Source organism: Corythoichthys intestinalis, chromosome 16 (assembly GCF_030265065.1).
Source record: "Corythoichthys intestinalis isolate RoL2023-P3 chromosome 16, ASM3026506v1, whole genome shotgun sequence".
Taxonomy (NCBI): Eukaryota; Metazoa; Chordata; class Actinopteri; order Syngnathiformes; family Syngnathidae; genus Corythoichthys; species Corythoichthys intestinalis.
Genome location: NC_080410.1, coordinates 23,003,141 through 23,020,829, shown reverse-complemented (window position 1 = coordinate 23,020,829; position 17,689 = coordinate 23,003,141). Strand labels below are relative to the sequence as shown.

The window sequence follows — 17,689 nt, the reverse complement described above, 5'->3', positions numbered from 1 at the left end:
TTTGTCTGGACCATTTTTGGAGTTTCGTGTAAAATGAAGATGATTTTTTTCCCCCTATTCCTTTTGTGTTTTTTCATGGCAACTGAAATAAATGAAAATATTAGTACCAAAGCATTTGTAATTGCGATCATTTTCTGGGAGAATATGAGCATAATCTGACAGAATCGCAGGGGTGCTAATATTTTTGGCCAGCAGTCATTTGTTTGTTTTCAAACAAATTGCTGTTAACCACTGAAGGATGAATGAAGAATGACTCAACACGTCTGTCTGAATGAGAAGAAAACATTTGGGAGCCGTTATATAGTTATTGTTTGAAGGAGAGCATGTTTATATTCTGCATGAAAAAAAATCCAATAAGTAATTTAATCAGAACAGGGAGCTGAAGAATAAATGCATGCTTGAGGGTCCATCAATAACAAAGACATATGAATATTGTGCTCAAGATAATTAAAATCAATTAGCTTTTGTGGCAAACTATGCACCCCTTCATTTTCCACCCCACCCTAAACACTGTGCACCTGCAACAAACAAACACACACACAGGATTGAATTGATGTGACAATGATTCTCTATTGGCCAAAGTCTAATTGAATTCAAGCGTAAAAGTATTAGAATTTTTCAAAGGAAAATGAAATTAAACATGTCTAAAGGGTTGCCACGTTATAAGGATGAAGTGGTGGAGGTAGCAAATACAGTGGGGCAAATAAGTATTTAGTCAACCACCAATTGTGCAAGTTCTCCTACTTGAAAATATTGGAGAGGCCTGTAATTGTCAATATGGGTAAAGCTCAACCATGAGAGACTGTCCATCCATCCATCCATTATCTTCCGCTTGTTCCGGGGTCAGGTCGCGGGGGCAGCAGCTTTAACAGGGAAGCCCAGACTTCCCTCTCCCCAGCCACTTCAACCAGATCCTCCGGCGGGATCCCAAGGCGTTCCCAGGCCAGCCGAGAGACATAGTCTCTCCAGCGTGTCCTGGGTCGTCCCCGGGGCCTCCCGCCGGTGGGACATGCCCGGAACACCTCTCCAGGGAGGCATCCGGGCATGAGAGACTGAATGTGGGAAAAAAAAAAACAGAAAATCACATTGTTTGATTTTTAAAGAATTTTATTTCCAAATTAGATTGGAAAATAAGAATTTGGTCAGCATCATGCTTTGGGGCTGTTTTTCTGCAAAGGAACCAGGACGACTGATCTGTGTAAAGGAAAGAATGAATGGGGCCATGTATCGAGAGATTTTGAGTGAAAATCTCCTTATATCAGCAAGGGCATTAAAGGTGAGACATGGCTAGGTCTTTCAGCATGAGAATGATCCCAAACACACGGCCAGGGCAACAAAGGAATGGCTTTGTAAGCATTTCAAGGTCCTGGAGTGGCCGAGCCAGTCTCCAGATCTCAACCCCATAGAAAATCTGTGGAGGGAGTTGAAAGTCTGTGTTGCCCAAGGACAGCCCCAAAACATCACTGCTCTAGACGAGATCTGCATGGAGGAATGGGCTAAAATACCAGCAACAATGTGTGAAAAACTTGTGAAGAGGTACAGAAAACGTTTGGCCTCCGTTATTGCCAACAAAGGGTACATAGCAAAGTATCGAGATGAACTTTTGGTGTTGACCAAATACTTATTTTCTACCATGATTTGCAAATAAATTCTTTACAAATCAAACAATGTGATTTTCTGTTTTTTTTCCCACATTCTGTCTCTCATGGTTGAGGTTTACCCATGTTGACAATTACAGGCCTCTCTAATATTTTCAAGTGGGAGAACTTGCACAATTATGGTTGACTAAATACTTATTTGCCCCACTGTACGTTCTGTACAGTGGATGTTCTCAAGAATCATCTCAGAGCAGATTCAGATCAAAGTAGACGACGGTGAGTATTTGTTTTCAACTTGTGCAAAAAGGTGTATAATAATCTTGATGATAAGGCAAATCTTTTTGGGAGAGATTGATGTACTTTTGAAACAATTCCAGGATGAAAAAGTGCTTTTGACATGCACATATCTCAGGAGAGGTGACTGACATACGGTTCATGGCTAAATTCATGTGGAAAGCAGCAACATTTTCTAAGGTTTTCCCTTTTTGTGAATGAGTGTCCCAAAACAATACAATTTAACTTCCCAATTTACTCTTCCGTGTATGTTTCCCAATACTTTGGGTTCAAACATCCCTATAGTCTCGCTTATTGAAAGTGCCAGGCACATTTGACAACAGGCGGAGCGTGTTGCATTCCTAATGAACGTGAGAAATTGGGTGACCGAAAGAAAGAGAGACCGAATGAGAGAGAAAAGGGAAAAGGAGGCGGCCTTAGGAAGAGAGTGGCGGGAAACCAGCAAGAGAGAGCGAGAGAGAGAGGGAGAGAGGTGTTAAAACGAGTGTCGGCTCCTCTCAAGCTCAGCAACGCTCAGTCCGAGCCGGAGGCTGCATCTCAACTCATCGTCATTCCCACGATTCCCAGGGATGCCCAATACGCAGGAATCTCTTGCCGTGGATGATAAAGGCATGGAATTCCCAAGTCACTGATTGGACTTTGACACACAGAAAGAAGAAAAGAAAGGTGGCTTAAAGGAGCCCCGAAAACAGACATGACGGGACGGCGCGCCAGCCGGGACGGACCCCGTGTCGAAGGATCGTGAAGAAGCAGAAGAAGAGAAGGAGGAGGAAGCGGGAGTTGTTTATTTAATAATTAGGAGGAAAGAGTTGTGGCTTTTCAAGCGTGGCAGAACAATGCGCGGTTTCATCCTTCTGCTCCTCAACGGAACCGCTTGTTTGGTAAGGAAGACATAGTCACACTATTGGGGGTTTAAGGGAGGTCCTAATGATGCACAGTTGTATAGAGCTGCTTAAAATTGACTGAGAAGTTGATCAACATGGTTTGAGAACTAGTCCAAGTCAGCATTGGGGTCAGAATATGTCGCAAAAAGTCACTATGCACTTATACCTAGACAAATTTCCATGAATAAAATGTACAAATATGTATTCTATTTGGAAACATATCTGTTAATAAAAGTGCATAGTAAGTGCATTTTGAGTTTCGAAACGTTTTGGGTTCCAATCCAAAGTGTTCACATTCTCCCAGTCCTTGTGTATAGCTTTTCTCTAGGTGCACAGACTTCTCACCTGCCGTACTACATAAAAACAGCTATATAAAGTCAGATGAAGATGACAAGTATCTTTGTCCCATACTTTGTGGCGCACAGTTGCCAGACAACCAGTCCAGTGTAGACCCCCTCTTGATATTGTCAAACACCACCATCGCTCAAGTGAGAACATGGACGTATGAAAAAGTGTCGCAAATTGGATGTATGGGCAAGTAATTTGGTGATCTTGTGGTAAGCATGTCTCACCTCACAGTTCTGAGGTTTGGGATTTGAATCAGGCCTTTCTGTGTGGACTTTATGTTCTCCCCATGCTTACTTGAGTTTTACCTACTGCACCCAGAGTGACACGGCCAAAGACAACTGAACTGTCGCGTAGTGTTCCAGGTTCTAACTTTAATTTTCATGTGTGGCTATGACTGTCTGCAACTAGTTTTGCTGTGATTCAAAAGTTGAATCACTGGTCAACAGTGTCGGAGGGTCGTGACTGTTACAGTCAACCAACATGATCTTTATTAGCAAAAATTATCAACGATTATAAATATAATTCATACAATCATGTCATGCTATTTGTGGTTTGACATACAAAAAAATATTTTTTTTAAGTGAATTGTTAAGCGTGCTAGAGTCAATCACCAGGAATACGGATGTGAGTGGCTGACTTAAGTTTGGTCTCGATTGTCCTTTGCTCAGCCACGTCACTTGCTGTTTGGCATACCTTGGGCTCAATAAATAATTTATATTAAGAGCGTGAAAATGTTTGCATAAACGTTTGATGAAATTGGGTAGAGCAACTGTGACAGAGTGTAGTCCGCCTCTTAACCCCTTAGTAAGTTGGCGTGGGAACTACTGGTCAGTCCCCACGTGGGTCCTTTTTTTCTTTATTGTAAGAAAAGGATCCGGGAAAACAATTGGGAAAACAAGTAATATTTCCATGGAGGAATTTGGTTTCATTCCCAAAAAAGAAACCACTTTAAAATTACATTGAAAAGTGGCAAAACTGACAGTTGCTTTGATGCATATTTTTGCCACCTCCTCTCCTTTACTTCATTGTCTGTATTATTTATGAATACTATTCATTGTGACCTGACCAGACTTTTTTCCTGCACCTCTTGCATGAATACGACATCTTTAACACTTGATGAGTGAACAAGGTCACAGTTTTAACATCAATGGCATCACATTTGTGTTCAAAGGGCACCCAGGAAGAACACGTTCACCTGCAATTTTCAGGCACTTGAACTCACGGCACTAGATAATGGCAAATGATCGACATTACGCTTTTGATCAACGAGATCATAGGAAACTATTTACCGTATGTAAATAGTACATTCAGTCATGTTTTACATGAATCTCACTCAGTGTGACCCGTTTTGATTCCATCAGTGTAGCGCAGCAACAATAACACTAATTGAAGGTGCAGGGAACATTGAATAGGCAATTAACCCTATGATCTTGGGGGGTGCAAAATTTTTAAGGTGCTAAGTGTATACTAGTAGATGATTAGTTGGCTGTGGCAGTTTCTGCAAGCAGGGGGCGCCAATGACTCTCATCATCTTCATACACAAGAGAATATGGAGTTTAGCTACTCCACTTGTTTATAGCGAGTCATCAAACTTCACCATGTTGCTCACACACCATGATCAAAAATCAAATTTTTTTTTACAAGTTAGCCATGCCTATCAGTCCCGAATGCTAAGTTTAAATTTGGTAGCCATTGGACAAAATTTCAAGGGATAAAGTGAGTAATTTTAGTCATTTTCCAAGAGACTTTCAAAGATTGAAAAAAAAAAAAAAGTCAGAATGGCTGTTTAATACAGAAATTGTAGACTTTCTAAATAATTTAAGACATGGCTTCTTGTGACTTTTATGTTTGTCAACTCATGATAGGCAGGTCTACCGAGCTTTATATTGCTAAGTGAAACTGGCTTAGCGGGCTGAATTTTCAAACCATCCATCAGCTACGAAATGGTAGAATTGCAGTGTCTTTTGAGCATGTTTTTTTGTGGGTCCACTCGTGATAAACATGCTTACTAACTTCCATGTTTCTACGTCGAACTAGCTGACAGGGGGTGAATTTTTTAAAACCTCAAGGAAGCGCAACACAAACAACTTTTGGACTGTAATAACAAAATGTGGCTGGATTAAAATTGTGTGTGTGTAATACAAAAAAAACAAAACAAAAAAAACATCAAAATATCTTTATCAAAATCCCCCTTGTGTCTTAAATTGGGTTCACCCACTTGCCTTTCATGTGTGCTTGCACAAAAAAAGCAAATAAATAAATAAATAAAACCGCCTTTAATGAGAAATCAGCTCTTTAGTCACACGAGGGAAGTTGAAAACATCCTCCTCCTCTTCTTGCTCGGAAGCCCGCGGGCTCAGCTGCCTCATTACGGAAAACCAAGGGGGTGGGGGGGGGGGGGGGGCAAGAAGAAGAAGAGGCAGGGGGGTTGTGAACATTCAGGTAATAGTTAAAAAAAAAAAAAAAAAAAAGCCAGACTGCACAAACACACTCGTGATAATAGGATTATCAGTCTCACAGCTCTTAAAATTATTTTCTAACCCCTTTTTCCTTGCATGCGGGATGGAGAAACCATCAGCTAGGGATCATGGGTAATTCATTAACTCCATGACATTGATGAATTACGGTGCAATTAATGAATTAAGTCAATTAAGAAAAAAAATAGTAATTAACAAGAGGATGATTTAAAATTCAATCTTTTCTGTCGCAACGGCATGCAATTCCCCACAGAGAGAGAAAAGAGAGAGACCCCAACTCACTGGGGATCTTCTTCAAATGGCTGCGGAATACACACTTACCGGACACTTCATTAGGGACATCTGCACTGAGAATAAATACAAGAATTCTACCTCGTAACAAAAACATTACCTTTTAACACCAGTGTAGCAGTATTCATTGAACTCTGATCTATGATTCATTTGTGTTTGTCCAAGTCTATCATCCTGAATGAAGCTGTTTTTGATATCATGGCTATTGAGAAGGTCCAGAGTGTTAGAAATATACTCGTAAAAAAGCTTCAGACTACCTAGGGTTTGTTATTAAAGATGCACGATAATATCGGTTACTATTAATTATCAGCCGATAATGGCAATTACGACACTACACTGATAATGCAGATTTTTTTAAAAAATGCAACCGATAATGCAATCCGAAATTTATACTTTGGTTTAGCCTCCAAATGTTCGCAATTGACGCAGTTTTTTTCTATTCTGTGCCGGCTCCTCCACCCCTCCTAAAGGCATTTTTGTGCAATTAAGTATTTACTTTGTAAGTATTATTAATATCAATAAATAATATACATTGTTTAGATGTTGGAATTTTTTACCTGTTCACATTTCATTTGGAAAAAGTAACAGTAAATTCTATTTTTGCATGCTCTTGAGTATAACTTAAAATTGTATATATATTCTTAAAATAGAATTATCAGCTTGACATTATTGGTTATCAGTTGGAAGGAGGAGGAAATTACAATATTTGTTATCGGTATCAGTTGAAAAATTCTCTATCGTGCATCACTATTTGTTATTTTCAAAAAGTATTGACCATTTGCTGAGATCGACTTGTTCTCTTTGACATTTCGAAATTAATGGTTCGAAAAAAAAATATTCAGTTTTTTCGGTTGGTTGTTTTTTGCATGAAAAGTGAGTTTGGGAGTTGTGAGGGTATGCTCCATCATTTGTGACATACTGTAATAATTATTGTGATATCTTTACTAAAACAATTTGAAATCAATATTGCAATGAGTCCTTATTGTTATTGGTTTACCAATTTTAGTATATTTACTGTATCGTGATCTCGTTTCTAGTGGGCAAAAGCATCGACACATTTGGAAAAGGATATTGCCACGAATCAGGAATGATACTCTAAACGTCCAGTCTTTTAGTTTTGTGCACTATATAAAATTGTCAATGAGTCCATTTAAGTCCCCGAAAATGTAGCCATCCTTGATCAAGCATGTTAACTAAACTAAGTGGGCATTTAATTTAGAAATGTTTCACTAAGCAACAGTTTCCGATGTAGAAAGCTCACAGTGATATTTAGGAAGAGATGTATTTTTGAATTTCTACTCTCCACTCTTAATTAAAGCTGCTGGTTTTAGCACAGTGGGAGTAAGCAAGAACAGTTTGTACACGAACCAAAAAAAGCAATTAAGTGTGCTTGGCTTGTTTGAGTCAAAACTCAATATTGCAGCCAGAGTTATTTATAATGAAACCATAATTTAAACAAATTATTCATGACTTTAAGGAGGGAAAGCACAAAAAGGTGGTTACACTGCATTTGCTAACATTTCCAGAAACTCTTGGAGAATAGGATCATGTTTTAAAGTCTCCTCTGCAACCCAGGAAGCAACTTCAACTAAAAAGGGGCATTGGAAAAAAACATAGTTCTTAGTTTACAGCATACAAAAAGTATACGAGCTTTGTGCTCAATTAAGCAGGCCCACTGAGTTCTACACTGAGTAAGTCAATTTGGGAGCAAACAGAGACGAGATCATTATTATGTAAAGATGCAAAATGCGTGTGTTGGCTTAATGAAGGTTGGGAAACCAGCTACGTGAACGTCAAAATTCATTTAGCCGAGAATTGTAAAGTAAAACTGTTTTTTCAGTGGGATGGCTACAGTGAGAGGGATAAGTATATGTACGTTTTTGCTTTATCATATTGATCATGTGGAAAACAATCAGGGTGAATTTTTGAGCATTCTTTTTTACAAAACTGTTCAAAGCAGTTCAGCAATTCTTCTGGAATTTCGTGTCCAGTGTTGTTTTCATCAATGATGACGATAACATAAATATTTCGTCAACGAACAATTTTTTCATGACGCGTGCTGAAAGCGTCTCTTTGGAGAATAAAACATAACGAGATGGATGCCAGTTCTCATCTGACAACATGAGAACGAGATTAATAGTTTCCATAGTTTCCATCACTAACTTACAATGTGTGATGTTTTCTTATTGTATGTGTATTTAGCAAGAATTTAGCAGTTTTTGGTCGTGTCACTCATGTGACGTGCTGCGCCTCGAAACTACCCCCCCAAACCGTCACACAAATGCCTCTGCTCATTCCAGGGTCCTTTTGTGAAACATACAGTATGTGTTAGGTGGCGCTTGGTAAGTTTTGCTTTCTTATCTTGGCTAGATATGCCATGTTGCTTTAGCCTTTAATGGTCTGTGCTGAGTGATCATCACAAACTAAACTAATTTGTAGTGTTAGCATAGCGTTTGCGGTAGCATAGCGTTAGCATTAGCATTTAGCGCGGTGACTCTGTGTCTTCTTAAACTCTTGGAAAACATTTTACACACAGTTCGTGGCGTCTAAGGGAGTTTCATTAATTGCAAATAACGTGCTGTTTTCCTGCTGATATCCTGAAAATGGTGATATCCTTGTAGACTCTACAGTTATGAGCACGTAAGTCATGTTCATTCAAAATTGTTGGAAACCTTTATTTATTTATTTTGGACACAATGAATAAATTCTAATATTTATTATTATTATTATTGTCTTAAATATTGTTGCTGTTATCTCAAGTATTATAATTGGTTTGTCTTTTTTTGTTTTGTTTTGTTTGTTTGTTTATTACTATTATTTTCTCATGTCCAAAATAAAGCATTCTCATTCTCATTCATGGACTAAAACTTTTGAAGTTTACAGACGAAAACATTTTGAGAATTGTCGACTGAAGCTAGAGGAAATTTGTCCGAATTTTCGTTGAATAAAACTAGACGAAGACGAACACATCTTGAAATGACTAAAATATGACTAAGACTTTTCGTCCAAAAGACTAAGACAAAGACAAACATTAAAATGGCTGCTAAAAACAACACTGGTTGGGTCTCAATATCTCTGTTGAAGCCACACCATAGCATCAGAACTGGCTTAACAGTAAGTTAATGACGCAATTCTGGAAAAGTATTTTCTTCTAATCGGTATTTTCAACCTGTTGAAACAATTAATCTCTTTTGCAGTGAGCTTCAAATGACCAGAATTTAGATTTCAATTCATGTGGGGAAAAAAAATCTGATGAACGTTCAAATTATTTTTCCCATTGATAATAACAAGCTGTCCATGCTCTGTGGTTGCAAAGCACGTCTAGACTATGGTGTTCCCTCCACCACACTTCAAATATGCGGGGAAAATTTTTATACACGTCCCATTGTGTGTTCCTCTCCAAAATATCTAGTTTGGTTATATCTTTCCACTGAATGTTTTGTCAGCAGTGCTGTGACACATCTTAGCTCTTTTGAGCAAAATTATATGAAGCAATGTATTCCTTGAGACAATAATCTTCCTCTTTGGAGGTCTCCCATGAACCCCAGCATTATTTATTGTTTGACTGGCTAAGTAATCTCTTTTCAACACATCAATTTGATAACTAGTTCCCTTGATGACAATACTGTGGGATTTGGATGTCAACATAATACGGACAAAACTCAATCACAATTTTCTATTAAAAAAAAAAAAAAGGGAGGGGGGGGGATTAAAAGGAATTTGAATCAATTTTCACATACAGTATATTTACAGTTGTACCTCAACATACAAAGTTAATTCGTTCCAGGACCTTGTTTGTAAGTCGAAATGGACGTATGGCGAGCAGGGTTAGGGTTTCCATTTCATTAATTCGTTCCACAGCCCGAAAACCTACACTAAATCCTTAACAAATACAGCTGTTACATTTGCAAATGGCAATTACACATAGCAAAATAAAAAATATACTGTATATATTAAATTATAAATAAAAATCGAAATAATGATATAGTATAATACCAATTCCTGTAATAATGTAACGAATCAGTTTCTAATGTAGCGGATGTGTTTCACATGCCGTACCTGAACGCACCACGTGGCTGACATGACAGTAAGTGAGGTGTGGTGGGGATTTTACTTTTTCTTTTAATGTTTTGTTGTTGGCGTCAACTGCGGCGGACATAGGCATGCTGTTCTGAAATTCTAATTAAAATTCTGAAATAAATGATAAAAACCTGATGAAGCTGCCGATTTCTTTGGAGATGTTACCACAATAATAATTATCACCTTAACTTATAAAGACTGGCGAATGGTGGTCGGAGGAGGGCCGTCAAGATCGTAGACATTGTACGTCCGTATTGTCGAGCCAGTTCACGGACGCGCACACCACGCTCATATTTTTCTTTCATTTCCATCTTCAATTTAATGGTAAGCGTCACCTTTTTCCCTTTTTTTTTTTTACCACCTGCACTAACCTACTTGGAAACCATGTTGATTTCTCTCACAAGAAAATCCGCAGTGCGTCCGTCATGCGGGAAAACAAAGAAACAGAGGCGGTCATAAATCGTCATATTTCAAGCATGTTGTCAGATGTGGAAACAAATGGCGAGTCAAATTTTACGTCGGATGTCAAAAAGATCGTGTATCGAAGCGATCGTAGGTCGAGGTACCAGTGTGTACACATTCATATGGCAGAAAACACTCAGGTGACTTGAAGTTCCGCTGTGAGACCCCCAAAAAGCCAACCTTCAAAATTGTCCGATATGCATGCATGATGTGATACATTATTGGAAAGCTTAAAATCTCAATTTTCTGGGGGAAGAAAAATTTTGAACAGGAGGGCATTTAATTTAAAAAAAAAAAAAAAAAGTTCTTTAAACAGCAAAACCCTATCTGGAGGTGAGAGCACGCGAGAGCAGAATTACAGACACCATGACTTTAACGAGATATTATCGAGTACTTACCTTGTTTCGATCCCAAAACTCCATGTAGCATGTATCACTGAGTGTCAAGACACAGCTGTGAATGGCCACAGCTGGATTTTGGTGGGATTATGTGGGTGAAACATGGTAATATAACAAGGGTCGCGGTGCAGAAATCGCAGACATCATGGAGTGGTCGAGATTTTCTTTTTCATATATTTACCCTTTTAAACTTTTTTTTCTATTTTTTTTTTTTGTTTGGATCGATTATTTATCATCTAACACAAGGGTGTCCAAACGTTTTCCAAAGGGGGCCAGATTTGGTGCAGTAAAAATGTGGGGGGCCGACCTTGGCTGACATCCTTTACGTAGAACAATATATTTAAGCAAATTTTAGCAAGCCATTCTGGTTGTTACATTTGCTTTATTATTATTTCTTTAATTAATAATCTTAACAATCTCCCAACTAACCTTTGTGGCGTTCTCTTTCAACTCTCGGGCTCTTGCAAAATAGTGCTGTTGTGAAGTTAAACTAGCTTCAAGTTGCTTCAATTTTTCTTTGCGTATCTTCCCTATTATCTTGTTCTGCATGTCAGCGTGTCTTGTTTGGTAATATCGCCTCACATTGAACTCTTTAAAAACAGCGACTGTCTCTTTGCAAAAGAAGCAGACACATTGCGTATTTTAGTGAAGAAAAAGTCCACCTATCCTTGAAGCGTCGGTCAATGCAGTCAACTTTCCTTTTTTTTGTTGATCATCGCCATTTTAGAAAATTGGAAGTAAAGGTTCACACGAGGTAATGTTGCTTAGAGTGCTGCTGCCTTTTACTGGGTAAATGAGGAGCAGCATTTAGTGTGTAAGCTACTTCATATGCTGGTTGCAGTGCTGCTAACCAAGTAATTAAGTCTGTGTGCGGGCCAGACGTTACTGAATTTATGACGGAGGCTGGGGGCCGTATGAAATTTGACCACGGGCCGCATTTGGCCCCCGGGCCGGATTTTGGACATGTCTGATCTAACATATCAGACAAAATTTGACAGTAACAAAAAAAAAAAAAAAATACAATCAAGCGATAGTTATGGGGTAAATATCCGTGACTTTTTTACAGACGCCATTTTTTTCATTGTGACATAATTTGTTTAAAAGTTTAAAATATGTGAATAATTTTTTTAAGTCTTTTTTTTTTTTTTTAAACGAAATATGGGACATCAATTCATGATTCTAAGCTAAAAACGACAGACATTTTGAATAATAAGTATAATTAATTACCTTCGTTTTATGGCTGGGTTGAAACAAAAGCGGTTGTGCGACGTCTGTAAACGGGGGTTTTCAGGGTAAAACGGACAAATTAAAAATAGTTCGGGGGCTTAATGTGCCACGAATCTGCTATGGCAACATATAGACATGTTGTTCTATCAAACACAACAGTTATTTTGGCTTAAAATTGAGCAGTTTATTTTAAAGAGGGTTGCAAGAGCAGAAACTGCTTTTTCAGTCTTGTCTGCGTTTTACTCCATATACTGTACATAGACACTTATGTACAGTATATTGTGGTATATACAGTTGCTTAAGCCTATAAGTGTTTTGCTGCATAAACACAGTTGTCGCAAAGTGGTCACTGTGAGGTGGACCACAAGAAAAGGCGCTCAAATGGGCTTTTTCAAATAATTGTTGTCGCCCCTCCATATATCCTCAATTCCCCCCACAGGAATCCCTGACAGCCTCCTAAAAGTCATCCATCCAACTGAGCTCCGCCACTTTAATTGGAAAGGCTCACTTTCTGGCGGGCTCGATCAGTTCAGAAGATGAGGAAGTCGGTCTTTGGCCGTTTAATGGTGCTGACAGCAATCTACTTTCTGTCCAAACATGAGGGGGCAGTAACAGGTCAGATGTGCACAACTTCAAGACAGGTCTGCTGTGGATTTTTTACTATATCCCTAAGGAAAGAGTTATTTTAATTAGTATTCCCAAGCATAGTTTACACACACTCACTTTCTCTCTAAGGCTAAGAAACAATGCACTGTGGTACATACTATAGAATAACAGGAATTTTAAAACACCTGCGGCGCCAAAATTATCCACCATTCGTTAGTAATCTTATACTCCGTAGAGCAGGGGTCGGCAACAGTGTTGTTAATTTTACTTTAAAAAAGTAATTAATTACAGTTACAAATTACTTCTCCCAAAAAGTAATTGCGTTAGTAACTCAGTTACCTGAATTTAAGAGTAATTAGTTACTTGGCAAAGTAACTAGTGAGAATTTTCATGTTTTGTTTTTCCCAAAAAAAAAAAAAAAAAAAAAAAAAAAAAAAAGAAAAAAGGTCACACAATGTGAAGTTTAAAGGGTTTTTGGGACAATTGGCCCTAGCCCAATTCTTTACCCTCCACTTAACTAGACACAAGCGATAACTAGATAGTAACCTTTTCTATGTGTGGAAGTCATTTAAAGTTGTGAATCAACCGTTAAAGTTGTTAAAATTGCTCCCGCTATTGCATTAGTTCCCTTCTGTCTACTTTCAACATGTGTAAGTTTTAAAACTGTTTCATCATTTAAAGATAGATTTAAGTCAAGATTTTGCCGATTTAGGACCATTTTAGATAATTTTTTTTTTTAAAAAGTAGGTTCGCTAGGAAGGATCTCTACGACAGAGCCTTCCTGAGAGGTCTACTGCTTTAAGATGGCGGCGGTTTACTAACGCATGTAGTCCTTAAACATGTTGCCAATGCAGCCGTGTCTAACATTTGCATCTAGTTCTATAATATGTGATATCTACCGTATCATGTGGGCGTAGTTTGTAGGCTACAGTCAGGTATTATTGGAGCCACCTAGCATCGGGTTTGCAACGGCGTCTTCCCCACTCCTGCTCTGCTCTCTCGTCTCCGTGAGTCCGTCTCGCTGACTTTTTTTATTCAACCAACTTAGTAACGCATAGTAACGCACGCCTTTCCCGCCTCAGGAACGGTAACGGCGTTGCCAAGATGAGAAAAGTAATTAATTAGATTACTCACTACTGAAAAAAAAACCGCTGTTAGTAACGCCGTTATATTGTAACGCCGTAATTAACAACACCGGTCGGCAACCTATGACACGCGTGTCAGCACTGGCACAGGAAAGGTTAACCAGTGACACGCGAGTGCATGGCAAAATTTAAAAAAAAAAAAAAAATGCGCCTTTTTACCTGAAATTAAGACCTTTTCAGTTGTGCGCCCTGTTACTTAGGGGCTTCACCGGAGCACCCCTCCCACCCTCTCTGCCTATGGCGTTATATGAGAGCAATAATGTATTTTGAGCACACCTTCAGCGCTTCCTCAATTCGACGCTCATCGTTTTTTTTTCTCTGCGCGCTCAATTCAGCAGAGGCTACTAACGTGTCACGAAATCAACCAATCAGAGAGCTGGCGGAAGTACACTGTGTTACCAATCTGCACTTTTGGTAATTGCGGTGCTTTCATGTCCGCACCGTGGTGTGGAGTGGACCGGCGATTAACGTAGCTCGTTGTCATCGATTCGTCCGGTGCTTACTTCGGAGAGGTGGCGATGTGTATAAAAACACAGTGACGTGTTTGATGGCTTTTTGCTGGAGACTTTTAATAAAAAAACAAAAACCAGCGAGGGACACAGCTACTTTTCACGGCGTTCTCCGCGCAACTATCTCGCAACACCTTGCTTCGCTTTCTATCTTTTCCTCGCCCAGACGCCCACTTCCTCTTCTACGCTGAAGGAATTCGGCCCCCGCCGCCAAGCCGCGGAAACACCGTCACCCGAACGAAGTGCCGCTCCGCTGGCTTCGCTCCTGCAAGCCAACCGGTGGGGGCCAACACTCCACGCGTTCACTCCTATGTTAACCCTTTGTACTGACTCCATGTTCCAAAAGTTTGAAGAAGGCTCACCGAAAACAGGTTGACAATTTATTCGTCTACAATTGTCAAAAAACAAGGCAAAACCGACGACGGAGGAACAATGCTGGATCCAAAACAAGGCTATATAGAAAATGTTTCCGAGCAGCGAACCGTTTGTTATCTCAGTGTCCAGTCTTTTTGAAAGCTGCGGTGGAGTGGGCTGGGCCGAAGGTGCGGCTGGGTGTTGTCTTGGGATCATCCCTCTGTGGCTGGTTTTGGGTGGTTAGGTTCTTGCGTCATCCTTCATGGCTGGGACGTGGTTACCACAGCGACCGACGCCGGTCTTGACGTCCCAAGCGCCCGTTATCAACTTTATATCCTGGTTGGGCGGCCGATGCTACTTGTTTTAGGACAGAGTGGCCTGCTATTTGTCCTTGGAGTGGCCAGGAGAACTGATTGCGAGAGTTGGTGCGTCAATCTTGCTCGTGGCACACACGTTGGGCTTCTGTGATAAGATGGTGTTGTGTATATATTCTGCTTCTTTTCATTAAAGTATGGTGTAAGTGCTATTTATTTTATATTAAGTGTGTGAGAGTAGTACAAACAGTCCTACAGTAAAAATGAGAAACGATACTATTCGCTGATTGATTATATTAAGTGTGTTGGAATAATGCAAACAGTTATATGGTGTGTGCGAGAAAGGTAACTATTCCCTTCAACGCTTAACTAGTAAGCCGGTCATATTGTAGGGGACAGCGGCCCCTTGGGGATGCCGGTAACAACTGGTTGGCTGGTTAGTTCCGCTAGCTCTGTTTGTGCATTGTGTGTCGCACAACAAGTGTCAAACGCCACTACATAACAAAACATGAAAATTAATGGAAAACAGGGCCAGGGATCACATTAAGGTAGGCATCTTTTATATTTGTAATATAAAATCTAAAATTGTGTGTATAATTCACTGTTTTAAGTTGCTAGTGAACAACACAAAATGTAAGAGTCTGCTGTTCTGACTTTAAAGGTTAAAACAGCCCGCTCTGTACTGTGTAAGAGACCTACACTGAGAATCACACCAGTTCCCCTTTTCTTGCTGGGGTGGGGGAGGGTGTGGAATATGTTTACATAACATGATGCTGCTGTACAGCTATTATTACTGTTGCATTTATTTTCAAGTTTTGGTATTTTCAACAATATTCATTTGTTTTTTTAGTTAATTGATAAAGAAGAATGGTAGTTATACGATTTCAATGTATGTCCATGTTGTTATTTTTGGAGTAGAATTACAGCTCTGTTGGATATAAAAATTCGGATGTGTGTCATCAATCTTGGTGTAGCACAGGGATCCCAAACCTTTTTTGCACGACGGACCGGTGTGATTTGGGTCTTTTTTTCCACAGACCGGTGTTTTGTCAAATTTTGCACCCTTATAAAATTTTGCTCCCAAAGCTTTTGTGGCGGTGAAAAAAGCCCTCTTTTATATTCAGTTGGACTCTCAATGTTATCCAACGGTGCTAAAAAACTATTTACATCATAAACATAGATGTGCAACACGAAAATGGCGTAAATTAATGCTTAGCGACACGGCAAAGTCGTTAAGTGAGAGAGCTGCGTGCAGTTGTTGTGTGCAGCTAATATGGCAAACATAAGTTAATATTCCTTTCTTTAAAGAAAGTTTGTATTGTGTACTTTGGAATCGCTGCATTTGCGGTCATTTTTAACATTACGCGCATGGCAAATTTGTCAGAACACCGGCAATGTGCAGCAGAAAAATACAGCAAATTTAAAATAACATTTGTTTATAGCCCCGTTGTGTTAAGTGCAGGGAAAATATAACTCACCCGTTGAATCAATGGGAGGCCTGAGTTTGTTTAGTTTGTTTCAGTGCTCTCCTAGCGATGTCAGGATTGACATCTGACAGCCCATACATAAAAGTTGGTAATTTTTCACCTAAATCTAGAAAATAAATGCTTTCAAATATTGTTTTGAACAATATCCATTCTTGAAAATAGAATATTTCTGACGAATGACCTTTTGTTAAGAGTAAATATAATCATTTATTAGTTAAAAGTCTGTTAAAACTTATTTTCAGCTAGCTATTTTTCTTATTTTAAGAAATCTGAGTAAAATTTACTTGAAGCACTGGCAGATAATTTCACTTATTTCTAGTAGATTTACACTGAAATTTTCAGTGTAAAACTAACTCGGTTTTAAGGAGGTGTGTTTTTGCAGTGTTGTCTAAAGGATCTATAAAAGAAATTGAAGAGGGAGTCAGACATTTTGGTTCTAGATAAATTCCAGAGCTTCAACACTAGGGTAACCATATTTTGACTTCCAAAAAATGAGGACACCTGGGCCGGCCTCGGGATATTTGAATTTTACTTGAACTTCATTCAAAGATGCCTATATCACTTTAATTTATTTAAAGTGTGCCGCCTCTGTCTGGATAGAAAAAAAATCAGTTTTATTAAAAATAAAATATATAGATATATACATATATATACAACCAAAGACACAAATTCAAATTCTCAGAGGTTACTCAACAGGCTTTACTAGTCCTAAAAAAATAATTAAACAATAAAAATACCTCCAAAAAATGCAATAAATACATAAAGATAAATTAAATAATGATAAAAATTATAATGAAGCATATTATATATAATATAGTATATTTATAATTTATAAATATATAGTCCATTCAATACACACACACTGCCAACTAAACATTATTATAAATTACTATCACGACAATTGTCATTGACAAATTGTTATTCCCACTCAATTGTTATTCTCATTCAATGTTCTAGATTGCACACAAACAATAACCAAAATAAACTGACAAATGATTCAACCAGCATTGTTTCCAAACGCAGCCGTATAAAACTACATTTCCCCTAATGCCTAGCGCGGTTTGGCTTACTGACAGCTCGCGAGCACCGGTAGCCGAGGCAAAATGAAACATTGCTATAAAAGTTCACAATCATTGGCAGCACAGCGATGCGACACCAAACGGTATTTCACAGATCACACCAGTACAAAGCTCCGACAGAAGTCAACACATGCCG

At 38.9% G+C, this 17,689-nt stretch overlaps 1 protein-coding gene across 1 annotated transcript in view; it reads left to right on the top strand.

The window, feature by feature from the left end:
• The first annotated feature begins 2,386 nt into the window (after positions 1–2,386).
• LOC130932077 (neurexophilin-1) overlaps positions 2,387–17,689 on the top strand; it is a 57,445-nt gene continuing 42,142 nt past the window's right edge. Inside the window, exon 1 of the mRNA XM_057861460.1 lies at positions 2,387–2,773. Coding sequence (XP_057717443.1) covers positions 2,729–2,773 — 45 coding nt within the window. The 5' untranslated portion in view covers positions 2,387–2,728. The remainder of the gene's footprint in view (positions 2,774–17,689) is intronic.